Raw genomic sequence first — 24,057 nt, 5'->3', positions numbered from 1 at the left:
AAGCAGTTTGGCATGGTTCAAAACACGAGCCTGGCATTTCGTTTTCATTGTTTTGACTCCTAAAACTTACCAGGTCTTCTCTCGGCCTAGCTTCGAGATGATATCTTAAAAACGTTATCGTTTGTAACTGGACAATTTTTGGTGAGCTAGTTTTGAGGGCTAACTCTGCTGCCCACTTGATGACTAGGGGAGCGGGTGGCCGCTGTCTCCCTTCTCTGTGCCTATCAACCCCTTGAAACTAGCACGAAACGACAATGAGTGATTTTCTTTTCCTGCATCTTTGGACTGTCTTATGGATTACAGCAAACGTTAGCTACCGTTGAAATACATTTTTTTCCAGATTATGTTATTTTTTTTAAACAGCTCGTTATGAAAATTTTCAAACAGAGCAAAGTTGAAAGTATTGTGCAGTGACCGCCTATATACCGCCACCTAGCGTCTACATGTAGCATTTTTTTCTACTTGCCTTATCCCATCTACCCATCTATTTATCAATTGATTTTATTTTTTGAGGCATTTTGAAGTAAGAGGTAGATGCTAGTACACTTCACCTCTGAACACGTTGGTGTGTGTATCATTAATGAGAATTCACTATCTGCTTAAGAGGTGTTTTTTTTTTTAGATAAATTTTGCAAAAACAGAGAAATCAACACCCATCATGCATACATATGCTGAACTTGGACAAACACATTCACACCTGGGTAACTGAAACCTCTGTCGAGATGCAGAGGTTTCCTTATCACCCCAGAAAGTTCCCTCACCCCCTTGCCCAGTGGGTTCCCACCTCCACCCCATAGGCGACTGCTGATCTGGTGTTTTTCACTGTAGATGACTTTGCCTTTCCCAGGGTTTTGCATAAATAGAATCCTAGAGTGTGTACTCTCTGTGTCTGCCTTGTTTAGCTCAGCATAGTGTTTCTGCAGTTGGTGGATGCAATAGCGGGTTATGGGCAGTCCATTTCCCTTCCCTGCTACTTGTGTTCCACTAATGACTGTATCGCAGGTGGTTCATCCATCCTGCTGCTGATCGCAATGATTATCTTAATAAAGGAAATTACCCTCTGATGAATTTCTGGTTAAGATGCTTCTGCCTTTCTGTTAAGCATCTGCTCATCGTCTGAAGCAAACCGGGCCCGAGTTGTGGCTGTGAATTGTCTGTGAAATCAGAAAGCTCTGGATTCCGAGTTCAGCTCCAGCTGTGATAACCAGGAGGCCTTGCTTGGGCCAGTTACAGACATGCACGTGCCCTGCTTCTCACATCTCAACACTGGAAGCAGAAGAATCTAAAGGATGTGAGATGTGTACTAGGATCAGAGCTGTGTATTTGATCCCGGGCTCACTCATGAGCTCCAGTTAACAAGTGTCTGCTATTCTGACTTCCCTAAGCACTGGGAAAACAATGGGGAACAAAAGCGGGCCCAGACCTCACAGGCTTTCAGCCCAACGGGCAACATGAACACCAAACAACTAGCTGCACGATTAATTAATTGCCATTGTTCTCGGTGCTGCAAGGCGGGCTGTGACAGCTGACAGAGGCGCTCAAGGTGCTGAGAGTGTCGTATGAGCCAGAGCGAGGCAGGCCCAAGAGAGCCTTCCAGGTGGGAGCCATCCGCTGGAGGAGCCGATGACCACTGTGTACAGACGGTCCTGTACATGGCCACTGGTGGGGAAGGAGGGGATGGGGCATACGTGGAGGCTGACAGGCTGGGCTCCGTGGACAGTGTTCAAAATGTGGGGTTTTACCTGAAGAGCCACGGGCAGCCAGGGCGGCATCACATAAGACTGTCCTGTTTCATCCTTCCCCGCTCAGAGCTGCACCTGCACGGATTTGAGGAGGGGCAAAGGGGCGAGGGGCCAGCCAGCAGAGGTTTGAGACGCATGTCTTTCATGAAGCCTTGGTGAGGGGGCGGGAGGAAGCTCAGAGTCGTCGCTGGGGCTGCTCGGGCTGCCGTGACAAAACACCACAGGCTGGGGCTAGAGCAACAGAAACGCATCGTCTCAGGGCCCTGGAGATGGGAGCCCTAGATGGAGGTGCCACCAGGTCTCTCTTCCGAGCTCGCAGACCGCCAGCCTTACGCTGGGTCCTCACATTCTTTTTACGGTGCACGTGTGGACAGAGATCACTTGTGCCTCTTCCTCTTCTTAAAGGGACCCCAGTCCCCTCAGACTAGGGCCCCACCTTTACAACCTCTTTTAACTTTAGTTGGGGCTTCTCAGGTGGCTCAGTGGTAAAGAATCCACCTGCCAATGCAGGAGAAGCAGATTCAAGCCCTGGGTCAGGAAGATCCCCTGGAGGTCTGGCAACCCACTCCAGTATTCTTACCTGGAGAATCCCACGGACAGAGGAGCCTGGCGGGCTACAGTCCATGGGGTCGCAGAGAGTTGGACACAACTGAGTGATTAAACAGCAGCGGCGGCGGCAGCAGCATCTCCTTAAAGGGCCTTTGCCCAGTGCAGTCACGGTGGGGGTTAGAGCTTCAATACACGAATGGGGGCGCGGGGAGCACAGTTCAGTCCACAGCAGGGTGGGCGTGTGGATTCCAGTCAGGAGATGAGGGCGGAAGTGCTGACAGCGTGGACTGGGTATTGGCAGTGATGGTGAAGAGACACCGGGCAGAAGAATCTACCGGAATCAGTGGGGGACATCACAAGGTGGGAGGGGAAGGGAGGTGTCAATTCCTAGGTTCATTGTCAAGGACAGCTCCTAGGTTCCTAAAGTGCGGTGAGCTGAATGACGGTCCGCTGAAAAGGCATGTCCATGTCCCAGCCTCTGGAATATGTGAATGTGACCTTACTTAAAAAGAGGGTCCTGCAGGTACGACTGAGATGACATGATCCCGCGTCACCTGGGTGGACCCACACTAAAGGACAAGTTTACTTGTAAGAGGCAGAGGGGAGAAGACACAGACGCCCAAAAGGCGGAGACTGGCCTGGTGCGGCCACAAGGTCCCCAAAGCTGGAAGAGACAGAAAGGACACGCTCCCCGCTGACACCTTGAATTTGAGCTCCTGGTCTCCAGAACTCTGAGAGAGTACATATGTCTGCGGTTTGCAGCCGCTGGTTTGGTGATGGATCCTTTGCTAAGGCAGCCCCAGGCAACCAATGCAAAGAGTGACTAAACGGGAGGTTCAGTCCCGGAGTCGGTGGGGGAGCGAGGCGTGGGGTGGGTGGCTGGGGGGCAGGTCCTGTGGGATGGGAGGAAGAATTTAGGTTTAGAAACGTAGAATTTGTGACTCTAAGATGTCAAGGAGCTGAAAGGATAGCAGCCGGGCTCACAGAAAATACTCAATAAATGACAGCTATTCTCCTTATTATTTAGTTTTGGAATGCTCTAATATAAGAAGCGATGGCTCCTCTTAAGCACGTTTGGTTTTGCTGGAATCTTGGGAGGGCAAACAGTTTGAAGCTCTGCCAGGACACAGGGCAAAGTGTAGCTCTGTGTCAGTAACACCCCAGCGGGGACCAGCACTTCCTGGTACAAAGTTCTATTTGTCTGTCTTCACCTCAGGCTGATACCAACCTCATACCCACCTGGAAAGGCTACATCACAGCCACGTAGTACAGGTAGTCCGGGGAGCACCACCGGCCCTCTCTGCCTTCCCTTCCCTCCTCCCGGCAGGGCCGTTGGTGGCAGAAGCTCGCCACCTTGTGGACACCCACAGTTCTCAGCCTGGTCTGAAAATCAGAATCAGGATTGGAGACAAGGGGCTGCAAAGACCTACCTCCCTCCCTCCACATATAGCCTTGTTTAATCAGGCTCTGCAAGTCAAGGTCTGGGTGGAAAATCTCTCTGATCTTGAAAATATCTAAGAAATAAGGAAGATGGCTCCAAGCAGGCCCTGAGGGACGGCCCCTCCTGCGTGTGTCTCAAGGTCTCCTCCCCAGGCTATGCCACAGGAGCAGCTACTTCCCTCTCATGGGTGGGAGAGCCTTGGGCCCACTCCACCCACGGCTTCCACAAACCCAGAGGAAGCCTCCCCACTGGCTTGGAGATGTCCAGTTCTGACTCAAAGCTCAGAAAGCTGGGGTCTTTCTCAACCAGTGTATTCAAAGGCTAGTCTATGCCTCAGTTTCTTCATCCATTCAATGGGGGTAATAACAGTGTCTATGTAATTGATCTGTTATGGACATGAAATGAGTTAACCTAAATTAAGTGCTCAGATGACTGCCTGAGCCAGCAGGCCCAATGCCTGTTAACTAGTATGTACCCCTCTCTCCACCCACCCCAAACCACCACCATCAAACCCAGTTTTCAGCAATATCCTTACAACTCAAGGCATCCCCACTCACTGTCGGATACCAGTTATCCAGGTATGCCAGGTACTGTGGGAGGGGAATAAAAATACGTAAGTTATAGTCCTTTCCTCCAACAGTTTGTGGGACAGTCCAGAAGCAAGGACGACACACATATACACCAGTACCCCACCTGCTCTCAGACGCTGTCACTGACCTGGCAGGCTGGGGCAGTCCAGCAGCGTGAAGGCCCCTCCTGCCAGCCTTTCTGCAGAGGGAAGCCAGCACTGACAGGCCGCTGCTCCCTTCCAAACTTCATCCTCCCTGCGGCGGGTAACACCATAGATGAGAAGGGAAAAAATGGAGTGACTTCTCAAGCAGAGCTCTCTGGGAAACTGGAGTCACTTAAACTTATTTCTCATGACTTCTCAGGCTAAGCTTTCTCTTCCCTGTGTTTGCAAAAGCTGGACAAACATACAGCAGGAAGATTTAGAGGATTTCAAGCATTGGCGTAACTGTCAAATTGTGATTTTAAAGTCATCATTCTGTGTTGTGAGTGGTTAAAAAAAAAAAAAACCCCACCCACACAGGCTTATGTGGAAGGAGGGACTGTGTTGACTCATGAAGCTGAAGGGTGGCGAGATGTTCCCAGTGGGACTAGACTCAGAGCCTCACTTGATGTTACCAGGTACCTGCCTTCCTTATCTCTGAGCTCTGCTTCCCCCACCTGGACTCAACTTCAGAAAAGCTTTCTCCCAGCAACTCTATCTTACACAGTACCAGCTCAACACACTTCTCTTTAATGCTCCAGCTAGGGTTACTGGATTTAGCAAATATTTGGGACACACTTACAATAAAAAAACTATTCCTTGTTGATCTGAAATTCAAATGCAATTAAACACCCTGTATGCTATCTGGCAATCCTCCCTCCAATACAGGTCCTAGGACTGCACCTGGGCAATCTGAATCACACACCACCTTAGATCCAGAGGCTATGGTCAGGAGGATGGGCTGTGCCAGCCAGCAGACAAGGGTCACCTGCTTGTCTCATGACAGCCCTCCTAGTACACATGCCCTGAGGTTGGGAGACAGGGTCCCTCCCCAATAACTGGGATGCTGACCCTAGAAGCAGGGGGATGAACCCTGCACCAGCAAAAACAACAGATGTCCACACAATGGCCATGAATGTCCTGGTCAATACTGAGAATAGGAAACTCTGGGTGGTTATACAGCACGCGATGGTTTATAAGGCATTTGCCCACCACTCTTTCTTGCCTCCCATACCTCTGTTTGGCTGGCAGAGCAGGTACTGTGATCACTTCCTGTATTTCTTTGCAAAACCACTACAACAAAGTACCACAGACTAGGGAGGTGAAGCAACAAACATCTATTATCTGACTATAATTCTGGAGGCTGGGAGGGCAAGATCAGGGTGTCAGCAGGCTTGTTTTCTCTCGAGGCCTCTCTCCTTGGTCTGCAGACGGCTGTCTTATCGCTATGTACTCAGCATATGTCTGTGTATATATCTCTTCCTGGATACTGGTCATACTGGATAAGGGTTCACCCATGTGACCTCATTTGACGGTAATTTTCTCTATAAAGATCCAGTCTTCGAACCTTCCTGGAGTGCCCACAGTAAGTCCCCTTTGTGGTCCCTACACCAAGTAAGGCGGCCGTGTTCCTGAAATAAGCATTCTTTGAAACGAATGAAACAGAGAAAGAAAGAAAGAAAGAAAAAAACCCTAAAAGAGTTTTAGGAGATTTAGCAAAAAGGAGAGGAGCACAGGAGTACACGCTGATGATTTGAAGGAATTAAGACTTTTCAGAACAGCAAAAATGATGAGGCCTATGGATGTGTAAATGAGCCCCACGAAGAACTAATCAGAAAAAAAAGAAAGAAAAAGGCCCCGTAAAACAAGCGAGGGGAGAACAGTGAATATTTCAAGTGTCTTTAGTTCATAAGAAATTCATGAGCAAAACGTGTGGGGATCTTGTTGGTTTTGGTGGTGGGAAAGAATTGTAAATATGTATAATATGTAAATACCTCTGATAATAAAAGCCCATGAAGATAAACAAGGCTGTCTTCAGAAAAGCTGTGAGCTGTATGAGATGCTAATATCACTGTCGTCACTCTAAGAAATTACCATAATGCTTACAGCGCTTTGAAAGTTTCCGAGCTTTGAAAAGAAATGCATCAACACTAACCAGAAGGCGCGCACTCACACGCATACATAGACACACCTTTTTTTTTTCTCATTCCTTCGCTCCTCTCTCCCTCCCTTCTAATTTCCTCTAATTTTTTTTAAATATGAGGAAGACAGCCTTAGTGAAAACTGGTGTTGGGAGTTACACCTCTCTGGGTTCAAGGGCAAGTTCCTGCCCCCACGGACCAGCTGTGTGCTGGGGCGGCCACGCGGGCGCCCTGGGACTCACTCTCCGCGTCTGTGAAATGGGCAGACCCCCGCGCCTCCCCACGTTTGGGAAGGAACGAATGGGGACCCACAGGGAAACCCGCTCGGCGTCCCCCACGCCCTGGCGCGCGCCGGCCCGTGACCCCGGACCTTCCAGAGGGCGGGCGGGCGGGCGAGCGAGCGAGCGGGCGGGGCAGGAGGAGGGGCCGGAGGTGGGCCGCACCGCCCTGCGGACCCGCGCCCGGCCCGGCCCGGCCTGTCCCGGCCCGTCCCAGCCCGTCCGCCCGACCATGGCGCCGGCGGCGGGGCGCGGGCCGCGGGGCCTGTGGCGCGCCTGCAACTGGCTCATGGGCGCCTTCTTCGCGCTGGCGGCCTTTGTGCAGGTCAGCGCCCCGGGCCATGCGGGGGCGGCGGGAGGGGAGCCCCGGGCTCCGACTCCAGGCCGGTTGCGGTGTAGACCAACCGACCGGCGGGGTCTTAGAAGCCGGCCCGGTACGGGGAGGGCGGGAGTTAGGGTTGGTGCTTGGGGAACCCCCACCCCGTCTGGGCTGAGACAGATGCGGTCATATGACCCCGTTTGCTCGTTGGCTGGAAGGAGCTGGTTTGGAGCGTGTCTCTGCGGGGGACCTTTATAAAAAGGCAGCCCGGGGGCAAGGCTGTGCACAGCTCGGAGAGCACGCAGAACAAAAACCCTCACAGCTAATTATCCTTTCAAGTAAGATCTGGGGCCCCCTCGCCTTAGCTTTCCTCATTTCTTGAGACTGGAGGGCCGTTTAAACACCCGTTCTGGGCTTGGCCCACACTTCGCAGAGCCTCTATGCACTTCTTTACAAATAAGTGTGGCTGTGTGTTCAAACCAGGTGCTGGGGCCAGCCAGAAACACCCCCTACACACACACAGCCAGAAACACCCCCTATACACATACACACACACACCCCATCAGCTAGACTGTCTTACTCCTATGTATCCTCCTGCTGGGCTTAGTAAATGGCTGACATGAATGAAGAGCAGACCAAATACTGGAACAGAACTGTGAGAGCCTGGGGCTAATGCTGCTGTTCTGGCGTTCCAGGTGAACGATCCGGATGCAGAACTGTGGATGGTGAGTATGGACTGCTCTCCCATACCTAAAAGAATCAGGGAACTGCACGAAACATGCAGTGTGTCTGTTTGCCTTCCTCCCTGCTTCGTGTACCTAAGAGCTTAGAAATCAAATCCTTAGTAAGCGCCTTTTCCTAAAATATTAGGAGGAAAAGTGAAAGTGTTTGTTACTAAAGCATATCTGACTCTTCGCCACCCAATAGACTGTAGGTCGTCAGACTGGAGTGGGTAGCCAGTGCCTTCTTCGGGGGATCTTCCTGACCCAGGGATCGAACCTGGGTCTCCTGCATTGTAGGCAGATTCTTTACGTCTGAACCACCAGGGAAATGTGAAAACATTAGGAGGAGAAGGATCAAATTGAGAATTCAGAATTTTCCAGAGATACAGGGGCCTTTCAGCTGTATTCCCTTTGAATAAAACAGGCAGAGTAGACCTCTCAAGGTCGTGTGAACCAATCCTCATGAATTTCTACCCAGAAACTCCAACAAACGTTTGACCAGAATATGGCAGGCTTAAGGTTTGTGGTTCTGCTAATGCAGTGAGTTATAGCCACAAAAAGTAATTAAAGCCCATAAAACCTACAGTATACACTGAACTGATGCTTTGACTAAACCATTTAGAGGAGGGGGGGATTTGTTCCACACATTTTCTGAAATACCTGGATTTTGTTTCTTTTAATAGAGGCACCTAAGACTATACAATATCATTGATGAAATGATCTTAAGCTTTGGAATAATGTTGACTTTATACAAGTAGCAACAAGTGAAAGCATTTGGAATGACAGTACATATAATATCACATATAAATATAACCACATTCTGATATTCTTATTGTCCAGATTCTCAGGCCCCTGCATCAAATCAAATGGCCTCTTCCTCAGCACTCTGGTCCATGTCCTTAGTTCCAAGTGTTATTTCTCCTGCAGTTCCAACTATCCAGCTTAATGGTGAATTTCCAAAAGACTCCTAGATCCGTCCCCCAGTACGTCACACTGGCTCCTCAAATATGCATCTTTCCTTCTAAAACCCATTCTTCCTCCTGACTCACCATTTCTGTTATCAGCAGAGTCATTCTGAGTCATCCTTGCTCAAAACCTCAGCCATCTCTAATATCTCTGTTTTCTTACTACTGCCTTTGAGAGCCCCTCAAAAAACAAAATGAAGAACAAAGCAATCCACCAAAAAGCAGTATAGGTCTAATTGCTTATCTGTACGGTATCTGTACATTTTACCCTTTACATCATGCTTGGATGATGGAATTTGAGCATCAATACCAGACCCCCACAGACATCCTCACTCACCTCCAGTTTAGCCCCCCATTACCTCCCATGTGGACCCTTATGGGTCCTTTCTAATTCTTTGAGCTGCCTCTAATCTCTTACATTCCTGTAATTCTTCCCACATATTGCTTCCTGACAGAAACTTTCGTCATTTCCCAAGATGTCTTAAGTTGGCCCTCCACAATATGGCCCTAACCTACCTTCCCAACTTGGTCTTGGAAGACTAGTCCACCTATAGTACTTCTGTGCCTTGCCCTGAGAATTCCTGTGTCAGACTCTATTTAAGTGTCCAGGTCTATCTGAAATGTTATCTCACCACAAAATCTCTCCATCTCTTTCCCATAAGTTCCAGGCATCCTTCCTTTGAACCTTCACTGTAGCACTAACTCATTCTGCTTTGCCTTAGATTTGGCTCTGTATATGCCAGCTTCCAGGGGTCAGGGGCCAGTTCCCTCTTCTTGCTTGGCAACCTAGCATAGAGCTTTCCTATGGCAGTCCTTCCCAGATTGACTCTTAGAGTGGAAGAATGAACACATGGATGAACTGATACTAGGTTACAGGGTCCTGGGGGCTTGTACTGTACCTGACTGATGCCCATGTTCCCTACCACAAATTGTTCATGGAGTATACTTGTATCAGGATGCATACAGAAGCAAATAACAGAATATCTGACTAGCATCAGATTCTAAACATACAGACCATCTCATGAGAAGAAGTCTAGAGGCAGCTGCTTAATGGTCAACAGTGTCATCAAGGACCTGGGCTTGCTTTCTTGTTTCTCTGCCAATCCTCAATGGGTAGGTGATATATCCTTTCATGTTTACAGAATGGCTGCTGCAGCTCCAGACATCTCATCCCTAGACAAAAGCATCACAAGTAGGAAGAACCAGTTTTCCTCCTGTGCTGCTTCTCCCTTTCATCAGGGAGCAAATGTTTCCCAAGAAGCTCCCCAGACAGGCTGCTAACCAGTTAGTACATATTACTACTAATAAGGCTTATGGTCTAGGATCCATCCTGCTTGGTCAGTACCCACTCATATTGAGTGTTAAGGGCTCTGCATATCAGCCTTGCCTCCAGAAGACTTCTCTGTACATTTCATTGCTGGAACATGATGGCTCCTCACTGCTAAAAAGGCTAAGAAAACAAATTGGCTTTTTTAGTTTTTATAAAAGTGGCACGGAGACGGGGAGAGCATTGTTAGAAATGACTGTCATGGGTCTCAGTGGCTATATGTTCAATTAAACTAAATACAGTAAATAAATATTACAATACCCTTTAGTTTAAAAAATCCACCAACAAAAAGATAAAAGACCATTATATGTGGATTCTTCTGAGTTCATTACTGAGTGTTTATACTGTGCATTGTTTTTACTTGTGTACTAAAAACAATTACTTTCAGTCTCTGCATGTAAAAAGAATCCTTAATCTCATTCAAAACAGAGATAAGCATTTAAATAAGGATTAGCATGGCACAGCTACCATAGGAAACTATTACTTAAAGATTTGTCCTGTTCATGTGTTTATAATACATTGAAATAAGAAGATCTTAGACCCTTTAATCTATGAATCACAGATATCTGTTATACTTAAATGCACATTTAAAAATCTCTGCCAAACACTTCCTAGGGAGAGCACAGTTAAATATCGTATGATGTGTATGTGTTTAATTTCTGTCTGCCAGTCTGTCTCAGTCTCTTTTTTACTGGTGGGAACTAACTAACCCCTTACTGCTCTAAGTGTGGCCCTTGGAACAACAGCAGCAGTGTCCCCTGGGTGCTTATTAGAAAAGCAGAATCTTGGGTCCTACCCCAGACCTCTGGAATCAGATCTGCATTTTAATCAGACTTCCAGATAATTCATATGCACTCTAACGTCTGGTCTAACCCTCAGCAGCATGGTTGTCCTTGCAAATGTTGGTACCAGCTGATATTCCAGTCATCACTGGGGACCCTTTGGGAGGGATGAACATGGTCTTTAATACAGATACCATCTCTCCCCAGGGTCAAGACAGGTGTGTTTTCACAGTGACAGCAGATCACTTAAAATGTTGAGCCCTGACAACGTCCAGATAAACTAATCGTTTCTAACTAGGCATCACGATTGATGTGGCTCACAGCTACATTTCTGGGGAGGCCCCCATGCTTCTTATAAACCTCCCACCTCTGCTTGTCCTCTGCCCATGACACACAAGCAATAGGTTTTTCTAGAATCTGCCTACTTGCTGTGAATGAGGCCTCTTTAACGCCAGTCTTTGCAACTCCTAAACAAGTTACCAGTTTCAGAAATGAAGAACCTGAACTTATTGGGCACATGTGATCCATACACTGTTAGTAAACTTTCTGTGGTCTCACTTGCAGAGATGGAGTATGGGGCTGGATGGTCCATGGGTTTATTTTTATTTATTTTTTTTTTTAATTTTTTTATTAGTTGGAGGTGGTCCATGGGTTTAGACCCAGCATGGCCACATAGCTAATATGGCTGCTTGGGTCCTACTTTTCATAGAGCAATTTTTGAAAAGTAGGGGAAGGGCATTTAGGCATGGATGTCGCTTGGGAGAGATTAGGAGGTCACTGTGTCTTGAGATCAGAGCTCTGCTTACTGCTAGAGCTTGAAAATGAATAAGTCTTTCCTGGAAGAGCCTACAGTCTAGGAGAAGAGAGATAAAATGACACCCTGACATGGTAAGTGCCATAAAAGCAGAGGTTACCACTTCCTTGGTTGTTACTAAAAGCTGGAGGTAAATCATGGCACATGGGGCCACCACTGGTGTCGTCTTTCTTTACTCCCTAAACGTCTCTGAACATCTCCTATATTGGGCATCCTTCTTACCCCTGTAATTTCCTCTTTCTGCTCACAGGTTGTGTATACAATTCCTGCCACTCTGACCCTGCTTGTTGGACTTAACCCTCTTGTCACAGGTATGAACCTTGAATTCTCAATGGTGATACGAAACATCAGATTTCCTTTTAATAATGAGAGTCTGTCTGCCCAACTCCCAGTAAAAAACTGGAGCCCTCCATGTCTTTCTTCTTCTTTCTGATCCTAAGAGGAGGTGAATTCCAATCTAGATCATCCCCTTCCATCTTCAGGAAAACTTGATGGGGATGTGCCATACTAAGACAGGCTTTATGCACTTGGATCCCAGCATCTCTGATGCTAATGTGGAACAGCAGTTAGGCCATGTAGCCCAAGAGAGAAGGGCTTCAGTCACTGTGCTTATTTCTTAAGCCACTAAGTTAATGGAAAATCAGCAACAATCAAACTGCTAACTTTGTCTCCATACTCAGTGGGGATCAATGTCTATTATGTATCTACTCCATACAAATCCTTCTCCCAGTACCACTCTGGTTCATCATTTTCTGATTTTGAATTCATTCAAAATGAATGAACTGCTATGTATCAGATACCTATGTATCTGCATTGCTACTATTATATAGAAACTGTCTATAATGTCTGTAATTATAGAAATCTCTGGATTTCTCATTAATACATATTGCCCTTTCTAGTCTCCCTGTGTACCATCACAGTGAAAGTGAAAATGAAGTTGCTCAGTTGTGTCCAACTCTTTGTGACCCCATGGTATGTAGCCTGCCAGGCTCCTCCATTCATGGGATTTTCTAGGCAAGAGTACTGGAGTGGGTTGCCATTTCCTTCTCCAGGGGATCTTCCCGACCCAGGGATCGAACCTGGGTCACCTGCATTGCAGGTAGATTCTTTACCGTCTGAGCTACCAGGGAATCCATCACAGTAACTCCAGTAATTTCCTGCACACTTCTATATATGCTTCCTCCATCTAGACTGTAGGGCTCCTTAAAAGCAGGATCATGTCTAACTCATGTACCCAACACTTGTTCGTCAGTGAATGGCTGTGTAACACAGAGGCTTTATCGTGTATTTGTTTCATAACCTGCTCCTTGGACTGCTTACACATACATCCCAGGTGAGAATACATATAAAATATTCATTTACATTAGCTGGCTTGTATGGGCCATAGGTCACCAACCTCAGGGGCAAAACAAAGCTGCTTCACCTTTTACAGCCCTAAAAATTCACTAAACCTAAGTTGGACAGTTTCATTCTATAAAAGTGTCTTCTAGCAGAAAAAAAAAAATTTTTTTTACATTGTTTACTAACATTTTCTTATTAGTGGGGAATATCAGTCCTGCAGGTTATTTTTTCACTTTCTTTAAATCAGCTTCTACTAGTGGGGCTGGAAATTCCTCAGGGCCTTAGAATAAAGACAAATGATTCCCGCCTGGGTGGAGAAAACTCCTGTCACCCAGATGTATGGGCTTCTTGTACAGGCCCCTAGAATTCTGTTTACATCTTTAAGGTGTATCCATTAGGGCTCCATTAGTTGCAAGCAAGGAAAAAATACTCAACTCAAATGGCCTACAAGCTGAAGCGAGATGTACTGGGATCCTTTACTGAAAAGGCTGGGGTGGTGCTGGCTTCAGGTGCTGGTGGTGACTCAGAACTTAAACTTCTCTGCAGGCTTAGTTGCACATCAGCTACACTTCAGCCCTGGGCTCCACGTGGTGGCCCTGCCGCTCAAAGGTCACAGCTTCACCATGCTGGGTCCAGCAGAATCTGGAATCCACTTCCCTGATAGCTCCGCAAAAGCTCAGGATGGAGCTGGTGCTCCTGATCGGTTATCTGTTCATCCTGAGACAAATCACTGTCACCAAAGGGATGGAATACCTTGACCTTGTTAGTGTCCAGTCGTCTGGGACACCGGGACTGAGAGTGTGGGAAGGGTGGGTCCCCAGAGAAAAGATGGGTCAGTCAGCATCCGAATGGGAGATAATGGACAACCAAAATAATAAATGTCCACTTAAGTTTATAAATATTGTTTTCACCTGTTTTAACCTTTTGATTTGAGGGCAAATCAAAACAACAACCAAAAAAAAAAAAAAAAAAAAAAAAAAACCCCAGCCTTTTCTGTATGCTTTCCCTGAAGGCAGATTAAAAGCCAATACAAAGAAATCTTGTTTCTCTGGGGCGTGGTTCCATGATTAACAGCACCAGGATATCTGTTTTTAGGTAACTTTATTTGGAAGAGTGTGTCTGCAATACATATTATCCTTTGTGGCCTGTGGGCTATCAGCTTGGCATACAACCTCTTGCTTCATAAGAAACAGAACCTCTTGCACGAGGAGGAAGGCAGGTGAGTGAGTGGTGGGTTTCGCTCTTTGGAGGGGGTGGGGAAGAACTATAAATCTGTGTCTTCACAACACCTTATCTGTGGTGATTTAACTCCCCCAGTACCTCGAGGGGCAGGGAAGATATCATCTCCTTTACATGCTAAAGAAACTGAGGCAGTGATGGAGCTGGAGCCAGGATTTAAATGCTACACATCACCTTATATTACCATCAGGCAGTTGGACCTTGGCCCCCCTTGTGATGAGCAGTGATGGTGTAGAGTAATGTTCAGTCCAGTCTAATGAGGTGAAAACTCCGTCAGCATTTGGGTTCGGTCCTGGTACAAGCCAAACTCTACTTACAAATATGATCGGCCTCCTCAGAGGGGGACCTCTGCCAGCCTTGCCCTTGTACATCTCGTCCTCTGCACCCTCTGTCACCATCACTGGCTCGTTTTATCACCTCTTCCTCTGCTTCCCCTCACCCTTGACTCCCTGACCTCACAAAGAGCCCCGTTCCTTTCCTTTCTGTCCCACATCTGCCAACACCAAGACTGAGAGTCCTGTAGATTAAGTCCCACTGGTTTTGTGCTGCTGTTACAGGCCCTAATCTTTGGAAATTAGATCGGGTTGGGGATGGGAATGCAGACCAGACGGTTTGAATCAACCCCCACCTACTTGAAGCCCACGAGATTCAGTGAAATCAAAGAGGGGCTTCCAAGTGGTACTTGGCCAAATACAATTATGTTCTACTCTGTGTAGAAGATACGACCTTTTAACAAATAATTCTAGAAGCATATACCCACCCCCAAATCATTAGACTGACTCATTCGACAAATCATTCCTCTCCTCTAAGACATGACCTCGTCTCCTACAATGTGTACTTGAATTACTGATTTGAGCTCAACCTGCCTAACACTGACCCCTTTAAAACAATATGAAGAGAGTGCCTATCAAATCTGGGATTATCTTCTTGACTGTAGTATTCTTCCCCATGACATAAAGTAGATTTATCTGTGTTTTTGTTTTGGTTGTTTCTCTGTTCATCTATAAATTGGGAAACAATCATGAAGTTCATATCTGCCTCATAAGATGAAATTTATTTTCATATAGGGCTTTAAAGGGTTTGACAAAAGTAATTTACGAGTCATGGCCAGACTTGAAAGTATTTTGTAGATGCTTGTATCTTGGAGCAAGTCATCAGACAATCAGCAGAATCAAGTGTCATTGTAGATGCTCTGTATCTTGGAGGAAGTCATCAGACAATCAGCAGAAGCAAGTGTCAGGGAGAAAATGGAATGATATGCATCTCACTTGCAGCCTCTTCAAAAAAAATGAAATCTCTGCTGTTTTGTAGGGAGCTGTTTGGTCTCGTGATCATCGCAGCATGGCTGGGTCTGTGCCACAGCTCTTCAAAGTAAGTTTTCGACCCATCAGTTAAAATCAGATGTGCTCAAGCAGGTGAATGAGAATACTGACAGAGATGTAACCAGGAATCTTTTGAGAGAAATCTTCCCTTTTTGTAAGGGAAGCTAACAATAGATGGCTCAGTGTTTCACGATCACTGATACTTTTGTGAATATCACAATACAAAGTTTTCTGAGTCATCGCAGGGAGTTGCCAGTCTAAGAGGGTGTCCTTCAGGGAGAAAGTGATCTCAAAAGGAAGCTTGGAGAATGAGGAAAAGTGAGTAGCAAATAAAATATAAAACTGGAGGTATATATATGTGAATATTAACTTTGTAAAACAGCAATAGAAAAAGAAAAATACATGACAACTAAGCATGTAAGTTGGAAGGGAAAAAAATGGAGCTAAAGCAGTCTGGGGTCCTCGAATTATCTGAAAAGGGTAAAAGTACTAACTTATATCAGACTTTGATAACTCAAGGATTCACGTGGTAATAATCTAAGAGAAAACCTTAGATTATTAGAAAAATAATCTAAAAAAAATCTTAGGAAAATAATCTAAGAGGTAACCACTAAGAGAAAAGGAGTACAGAAGGCAGGAAAGGAGAAAAGAAAAACAGAGAACAGATGGAGAAACAGGAAGCAGATGTTGAGAGAGAGAATTACATTCAAACATATGAGAAATTACATTAAATGTAAATATTCCAATAAAGATCCAAAGATTTTCAAAATAGATAAAAAGACTAAAAACCCAACCAAACACTGCTTACAAAAGAGAACTCTTAAATACACAGAATCAGAAAGATTGAAAGTCAAAAGATGGAAAAATCACAGTATACAAACACCAACCAAATGAAAGCCTGTATAGACATTTTAATTTTAAAAAGTAGACTTTAAAATCAGCATTAGAGTAGGGGACTATTTTTTGGTAATGAAGAAATTTTTGTTTTTTTATTTTGAAATATCCAAACATATTCAAAAGTAGAGAGACAAATATAATGAATCAGATGTACTCATCACCCATTTTCAACATTTTTCATATATCCAATCTTGTATCATCTACCACTATCCTGATTATTTTGAAATAAATCTCAAACATCATATTGTTTTGTGTTTTATATATTTTGGTATGTGTCTTTAAAAGGTAAGCACTTAAAAAATAACCACTCTACTACCAATACACACACAAAAATAAAACAGTAATTATTCAGTATTGAGTTGTCCAGCCAGTGTTTACATTTCCACAACTGTATGATAAATGCTTGTTCCTGTGCTCCGTGTTTCCTAAAAACTGGTGGTAAGATCCCAGGCTTAGGCACAGGCTGGTCATCGTTGTCTTCTTCTCCTTCTCCTCTTGTCATCCTCATCACCACCATCACCACCACCACCAGGCAAGACCACCTCATGGGTGGTGTTATGTACTTCCATAATAACGTACATCACACCTCGCTGTTTCTCTGTAACATAGTATAACATCTTCATGACCATTGCCTAAATCCACGAATTCATTTGAGTTGCAGAATGCTGATACTCTAATTATATAATTTCTTGGCTATTACCTGGAAAACTTCGAAAACTTCTACTTATCAATTCTTTGACTACTCAGATACAAATCATAAGAGGAAAAGGAGTTGATTCTCTTAATTGCCCAGTTTTCAGAATAATGAGTTTTTCTTGCCTGGGCCTCTTCCAGAAGTGACCAGTGAGTTTTGTTTATGTAACAGTACCATTATAAAGTCATAGATCTCAACATACTTGATGTTTTTTCAGGCCATGGCAGTTGCTTAGACTGTTCCATCTTTGATTAATGGCACTTTTTCACACTGGCTTCAGAATTCTGTTTAACATGATCCTAGTAAACTTTTATTAGTTTTTTTGGTCTTAGTAAATTTTGATTGCTTCCTTGCTTTCTGGTATGACAAAATGTTCCACACTAAGGTGTACATTTTATGCCCCAGACCTGGAATCAACCATTTCCCCCAAAAGCCTTCTTTACTTTTGGTAGCTAATAGTATTTAGAGGTCACATTGTGGGTATAAATGGTGCTCACTACTACTGGATTGAGTTCATTCTTTTTAGTGGTTAGAATTAGGAAATTCACATATATGTACACATGTATGTGTATATACACACATGTGTATTATGTGTGTCATAAATGTATATGCATACATATGTATGAGTATATAAAATATATATAAAGTAGCTATATGTATATATATTTTTACATATATATAGTTAAAGATAAAATCCCTTATGAGTTCATGTTGATCCTAGAATTCAAATTCAGGAACACAGGTTTTCATTTAAACTTATCAGCAATCTTAAATCTGTATTTCCTTTTAATCATGTCAAAAAATCTCTAGTCTCAGAGACCTCAACATAACTCATCTGACTTATCCCACAATACAAACACAATCTCAGAATAATAATATAATTACAGAAAATAGGTAGTGTTGTTGTTGTTAGGGAATATCTATTTAAGGGATGCACATTCAAATTACGTGGAATAGTTACTCTGTATGCTAATCTCACCAAGTGAATACATAGTTTATTTCATTTTACTTTAAATTTCTAGGGATACTTTATTTAAAATATATTTTGTTTTATAATTATGTAAAATATCTATATGGTTCTACATATAGATTTACAAAACAGAGGACATTCAAAGGGCTCTAACTTCTCTATCCCCCAACCCTAATTCCCCCCTTTCTCTATAGGTAAAACTTTTTTCTACTTTGTGGTTTATCCTTCCATGCTTTCTTAATGGAGCAAATACATGCATTCATTGGTACTCCGGCTTGTCTTAGATAAAGTGGTAGCACATTATACACAATTGTATTCTTCGTTTTACCCTTACCACATCCTGGAGATCATTCTGTGGTATATAAAGACTTTGCTTATTTTTTTTTTTTTTAACTTTGCTTATTTTGATATGTCCACAGTATATGCATCCAGCCCTCTACTGTTCAGACTGTATCTAATCGCTTGATATTAAAAACGGTACCAACAGAGTGTATTGTCAAATTTCTGAAGTTTTACTAATTGGATAGTTGAGAAACGGGTAGTAGCTTTCACTTGCATTTCTCTTATCAGGAACAAAGGTAAGCATATTTTTGTATGATTAAGAGCCATTTGCATTTTTTTATACATGTTAGTTCATCTCTGAGAGATGTAGGTTTAACCAGTTTCTAAGGCAGTTGGTCTTCTCTACTTTTAGAAGCTCTTTACATACTAGGGCTATTAACCCTGTCTGTGATATAAGATCAGAGAAGGCAATGGCACCCCACTCCAGTACTCTTGCCTGGAAAATCCCATGGACGGAGGAGCCTGGTAGGCTGCAGTCCATGGGGTCACAAAGAATCGGAAACAACTGAGCGACTTCACTTTCACTTTTCACTTTCATGCATTGGAGAAGGAAATGGCAACCCACTCCAGTGTTCTTGCCTGGAGAATCCCAGGGACGGCGGAGCCTGGTGGGCTGCCGTCTATGGGGTCACACAGAGTCGGACACGACTGAAGCGATTTAGCAGCAGCAGCAGCAGTGATATAAGATGAACATTCTCTTTTGCTTTTATTGTCCTTTTACTTTACTCATGCAAAGTATGCTTTGCCATGAAAAAATACTTTAATGTATCCACATTGATCAATCCATTCCCTTACTGCTTCTGGATCTGGAGTCACAGGTAGGAAAACTTTCCGTCCTCTCAGGTTTTAAGTAACTTACCCAAGTTTTCTCCTAATACACGTATGGTTTCATTTTTACATTTAAATCTTTGACCTATTTAGAATTTATCCTAGTATAATGGCAAAAAGAATGGATGCAATATTATCTTTCTCCCCTTTGGCTCTCTGGTGATCTCAACACCACTTATTAATAAAAAGCATATATAATTAACATAGCCTCAAAATATATAAAATAAATACTGACAAGCCAAAAAAGAAAAACTGAAAAATTAACAATCATTTTGGGAAACTTTAATACGCTTTTTCCAGTTACTAACAGAACAAGATTTTAAAAATCAATAAAGATATAGAAGACTAGCTACACAATAAAAAACTTGACCTAATGGACATATATAGAACACTAGCACCAAGAAGAGCAGAATTCACATTCTTTTCAAGTAAACATTGAATATTTACAAAAATACTTCATGTTGAGCATGAAATAAGTCCCAACAAATTTCAAAGAACTGTAATATGGAGTATGTTCTCTGACCACAGTGCAATTAAGCTAGAAATCATTAACAAAAATAATAATTATATAACCACGGTATGTTTGGAAATCAGGAAATATACTTCCAAAGAACATCTGGAAGAAATCACAATGAAAATTAGAAAATATTTTGAGGGACTTCCCTGGTGGTCCAGTGGTTAAGTTACCACACTTCCAAGGCAGGGGATATGGGTTTGATCCCTGGCCTGGGAACTAAGATCCCACATGTCCCGTGGCATGGTCAAAAGATTTAAAAAAAAAAAAAAGAAAATATTTTGAACTAAATGATAAAGAAAACATAACACAATAAAATTTGTGGGATGGGGGCTAAAAAGCATGCTTATGGGGGAATTTATAGCCTTAAATACATGTATAAGAAAAAAAAAGGCTGAAAAATCAATGAGCTAAACTTCCAAGAAGTTAAGAATTCTCCAGTTAAAGAAGGAAAATAACAGTAAAATAAGCCCAAAGAAATAATGAGAAAATAAACACAAAAGCAGAATCCAATGAAATAAAAAAAAAAATCAACATTTCATTCTCTGAAATGATTAATAATATTGATAAACCCTAGCAAGACTAAAAAGGTAAAAATAATTAGAGAGCAAGGAAAGGAAGGCACAAAACAATAATCAGGAATGCACAAAAAAATAATCAGGAAGGCACAAAAAAACAATCAGGAATGAAAAAGAAAGTTATTACCCATGTAACAGATACTGCAAAAATCATAAGATATTATTAACAACTTTTTCCCAATAAATATGAAAATGTAGATGAAATGCACAAATTCACTGAGAAATACAATTTGTCAGAACTGATACAGGAAGAAATACTCAGAATGGTCTTAGAATGGTTAAAGAAATTGAGTAGATAACTTTTCCTAAAAGAAAACTCTAAATGGCGTAACTGCAGAATTCTACCTAATATTTAAAGAAGAAATAATGCCAACCTTCAACAAACTCTTTCAGAGAACAGAAAAAGAAGGAATACTTTCCAGTTTATTTGTTGAGGGCAGAATAATCTGGATACCAAAACTTGACAAGAATGTTACTCCTACCACCCAAAAAAAGGAAAGAAAAAAAGAAATTATACAGCCATCTCATTCATGACCATGAACGGAAAAACCCTAAACAAATTAGCAAATCAAGTCCTGCAATTCATGACCCAACCACCAAGCTGGGTTTTTTCTAGGAATACAGTTAGTTTAACATTTGAAAAGCAACCAATGTTTTTCACCAGATTAATAGAATGAAAGAAAAAAATATCTATACAAAAAGAACATTTGATAAAATCCAACAGCCACTTATAATAAAAACTCATAGAAAACAGACTTACCCTGATAAAGGGTTGTTGTTGTTTAGTCTCTAAGTCGTGTCTGACACTTTGTGAACCCGTGGACTGTAGTCTGCCAGGCTCCTCTGTCCATGGAACTTCCCAGGCAAAAATACTGGAGTGGGTTGCCATTTCCTTCTCCAGGGGATCTTCTGGACCCAGGGATCAAACTCATGTCTCCTGCATTGCAGGCAGCTTATTTAGCACTGAGCTCCCTGATAGAGTAGCTATATCAAAGCATAACCCTTAATGGTGAGCCGCTGAATACTTCCTCTAAGATCAGGAGTGAGGAGTGGCCCCGGCTGCCATTTCTCACCACCATCCTAGCGCTTGTCCTCGCCAGTACAATAAGGCAAAAAAAAGAGAAAGAAACGGCCCAAGGATTGGAAGGGAAAAATTAAATTTTCCTTATTCACAGATGACATTAATTGCATATGTAGAAAATTTTTTAAAAATCTAAAATGTTCTTCAAATAGGTGAGTTTGGCATGATTGCTGGATACTATGTGACATAGTATTTACTAAAATCTTATTTTTAATCAGCAATAACAGAAAATGATAAAAAGTTACCATTTATAATATCAATATATCAACACCCCAGGACTAAATATAGCAGAGATATGCAAAATCCCTACAAGCAAAACTATAAAAACTATAAAACATTATGGGAGAAATTAAAGATCTCAATATTAAAATAAAGAACACCTAAATAATGATTCTTTGGCCATATACAATAAACCCATACTGGCAAAAGGATAAGTGAATGAAACAAAAGTCTAGAAACAGTTCCATGTGCATATAGACCCTTGACTTAGGACAATGGTAGCACTCTGGGATAATCTTTTCAATAAATAGTGATGGATCAATTGAATATCGATACAGAAAAAAGAGAAACAACCCCTCCAACTTTCATAAAAATCGATTCTAGGCAGACTATAGATCTAATGTAAAAATCAAAACAATGAAACTTTTAGAAAAGATAATTTAGTATCTTCAAAACCTTGAGGAGAAAGTTTTCCTCAACGGGACACTAAAATCATTAGGTGAGGATCCATTTTAACACTGCTTAATCAATGACCTCAGTTCCTTACAACACATTATTAAGTGAGCGGGAAAAGCTATGTAGAATACACATTAAAAAAAAAAAAAAAGGATTTGCAGTAGGAACATATAAAGAACTACAAGTAAGAATTATATTTCAATTTAAAAAATTAAAGACTGTACAAAAATGCAGTGATGTGTTTTATTAAATTCAGTCTTATTTGTTACCAAACCAAATTGGATTTTTGTTTCTAATCATTTTTGTGTGTCTATAGGGCTCCAGGTGGTGGAAGAATTCAGCTGGCCATTGCTACCACAGTCGCTCTTCTCCCGTTTATCTCCTGGGTCTACATATATATAAACAAGGAGATGCGCTCCTCCTGGCCAGCTCACTGCAAGACAGTGATTTAAATGAAGAATCCTGTTCCTAAAATGAGAGTTCTTGATTTTTTATAAACATGGTTGTAACAAGCTGACTTCCTAGGAATTTATTTCAGTTGAGTTACTACTAGAGATGAATTTTTTTTTTAAATCCTAAGAACTTTGTATGCCTGCTTACAACACAGGACTGGATGGGACTAATAAGAAAAGGGTCTGACTCTGTTTTATCATAGTGTAGTAGGAAAGTTAAGAAAGATGAATCCCAACTCTGCTTCATCACTATCCATGTGACTTGGAGAAATATATAAATCTACTTTCTTTGGAATTAAAGAATTCCAAGAATTCCAAAGATAACTGAAATTATCTTTTGGATAATTCTTTATCTATAAATACCAGCCCACCCACTCATTTATGTAATTGTGAAGATTAAAGTAGATAACATGAGAGCATTCCAAACATAAAGTCCTCCGCACAGGATAACAGAGGGAAGCAGGGTTTGGATAATGATAGATAGGAGTTTAGGAGGGCTGTGCCCTTCAACTAACATTGTTAGACTGGACTGGTACCATGAATTAAATGGTGCTGTGAATTAAATGAGGACTTCGGGTGAACAAAGTGAACAACTATGTCTTGGAAAGAAAGGAAAGTTAGAATAAAGGAATTTGGGACCAAAAAGCAGCAGAGAGGGAATATTAATTACCATGTAATTGAAAAGTAAGACCAAAATCTATACACATATCCTTAACGAATGCCAAAAGTAGCTCTGGAGAGATCATTTCAGAGCTGCACCATCTGGCGACCACAAGCCACATGCTGTATTGAGCACTTGAAATGTACTTACTGAAGAAGTTTTAATTTTTTAATTTACAAACATCAATTATGAGGAAACTGATTACATGTATTTGGAACACTTGCTTTAAGCTTGTTTGGAACAACTGAAATATGTGAATCTACTTCTTCGACTGTAAATTTTGTACCTAAATACAGACCAGGTTTTTTCAATGAAAGTTATTGTCCAAATGGATGGATTAAGCATAAAACACACACTACATTTTAAACTTAGTATAAAAAGAATGTAAAATATTTTTATATTGATTACATGTTGAAATAACATTAGATGTATTGGAATAAAATTATATTATGAAAATTAATTTTATGTGTTTGTGTACTTTTTAAAATGTGACTGCTAAAATATTTCAAATTACCAAGGTGGCTCACAAGTTGTTTCTGTTGGTCGGTGCTGTTCTAAAGCATCTGGATGCAACTCTTAGTTGATGGCATCAAACTCCGTAGTGAAGTTTCCTGAGATTTAGGAAATATTTCACTCAAAAAGTATTAGCACCAACTATGTCAAGAGAGTGAAAGTGAGTCTGGTAGTTTGTCTCCTTATATAAAGGATTTCAGTGTTCTAGTGTACGTTTATGGTGCATATTCATAGTTTTTGTATATATAACTAGTAGTCAAGAAATGAAGAAACAGACTTATTTTCAAATTCCATAAGGACCTACCCAGCCTCCAAGCAAT

General features: G+C 42.4%; 1 protein-coding gene and 1 long non-coding RNA gene across 2 annotated transcripts; one reads left to right on the top strand and one right to left on the bottom strand.

The window, feature by feature from the left end:
- Window positions 1–2,333: 2,333 nt before the first annotated feature.
- LOC122693439 lies at window positions 2,334–4,654 on the bottom strand. Its single transcript, XR_006340899.1, has 3 exons — window positions 4,450–4,654; window positions 3,531–3,674; window positions 2,334–3,184 (listed from the first exon to the last, which is right to left on the bottom strand). It is a non-coding gene; the product is annotated as an uncharacterized LOC122693439 (long non-coding RNA).
- A 2,012-nt stretch (window positions 4,655–6,666) lies between these two features.
- Window positions 6,667–22,563, top strand: TMEM220 (transmembrane protein 220). Its single transcript, XM_043903862.1, has 6 exons — window positions 6,667–7,026; window positions 7,716–7,745; window positions 11,881–11,941; window positions 14,067–14,190; window positions 15,522–15,581; window positions 22,428–22,563. Exons 1-6 carry the CDS (start codon window positions 6,682–6,684, stop codon window positions 22,561–22,563), a joined length of 756 nt encoding a protein of 251 aa, XP_043759797.1. The 5' UTR covers window positions 6,667–6,681.
- The last annotated feature ends 1,494 nt before the right edge of the window (window positions 22,564–24,057 follow it).

This window comes from Cervus elaphus, chromosome 5 (genome assembly GCF_910594005.1).
Source record: "Cervus elaphus chromosome 5, mCerEla1.1, whole genome shotgun sequence".
Taxonomy (NCBI): domain Eukaryota; kingdom Metazoa; phylum Chordata; class Mammalia; order Artiodactyla; family Cervidae; genus Cervus; species Cervus elaphus.
Note: the sequence above shows the minus strand (reverse complement) of the source record. Positions and strands in the feature narration are given on the sequence as shown.

What these genes read in the sequence shown, in the direction of transcription:
- TMEM220 (XM_043903862.1), top strand. Translation starts at nt 6,682, where the DNA reads ATGGGCAGACCCCCGCGCCTCCCCACGTTTGGGAAGGAACGAATGGGG. An exon ending in CGCTGGCGGCCTTTGTGCAG is followed by an intron (nt 7,027 to 7,715) that starts GTCAGCGCCCCG and finishes CTGGCGTTCCAG; the next exon opens with GTGAACGATCCGGATGCAGA. An exon ending in CGGATGCAGAACTGTGGATG is followed by an intron (nt 7,746 to 11,880) that starts GTGAGTATGGAC and finishes TTCTGCTCACAG; the next exon opens with GTTGTGTATACAATTCCTGC.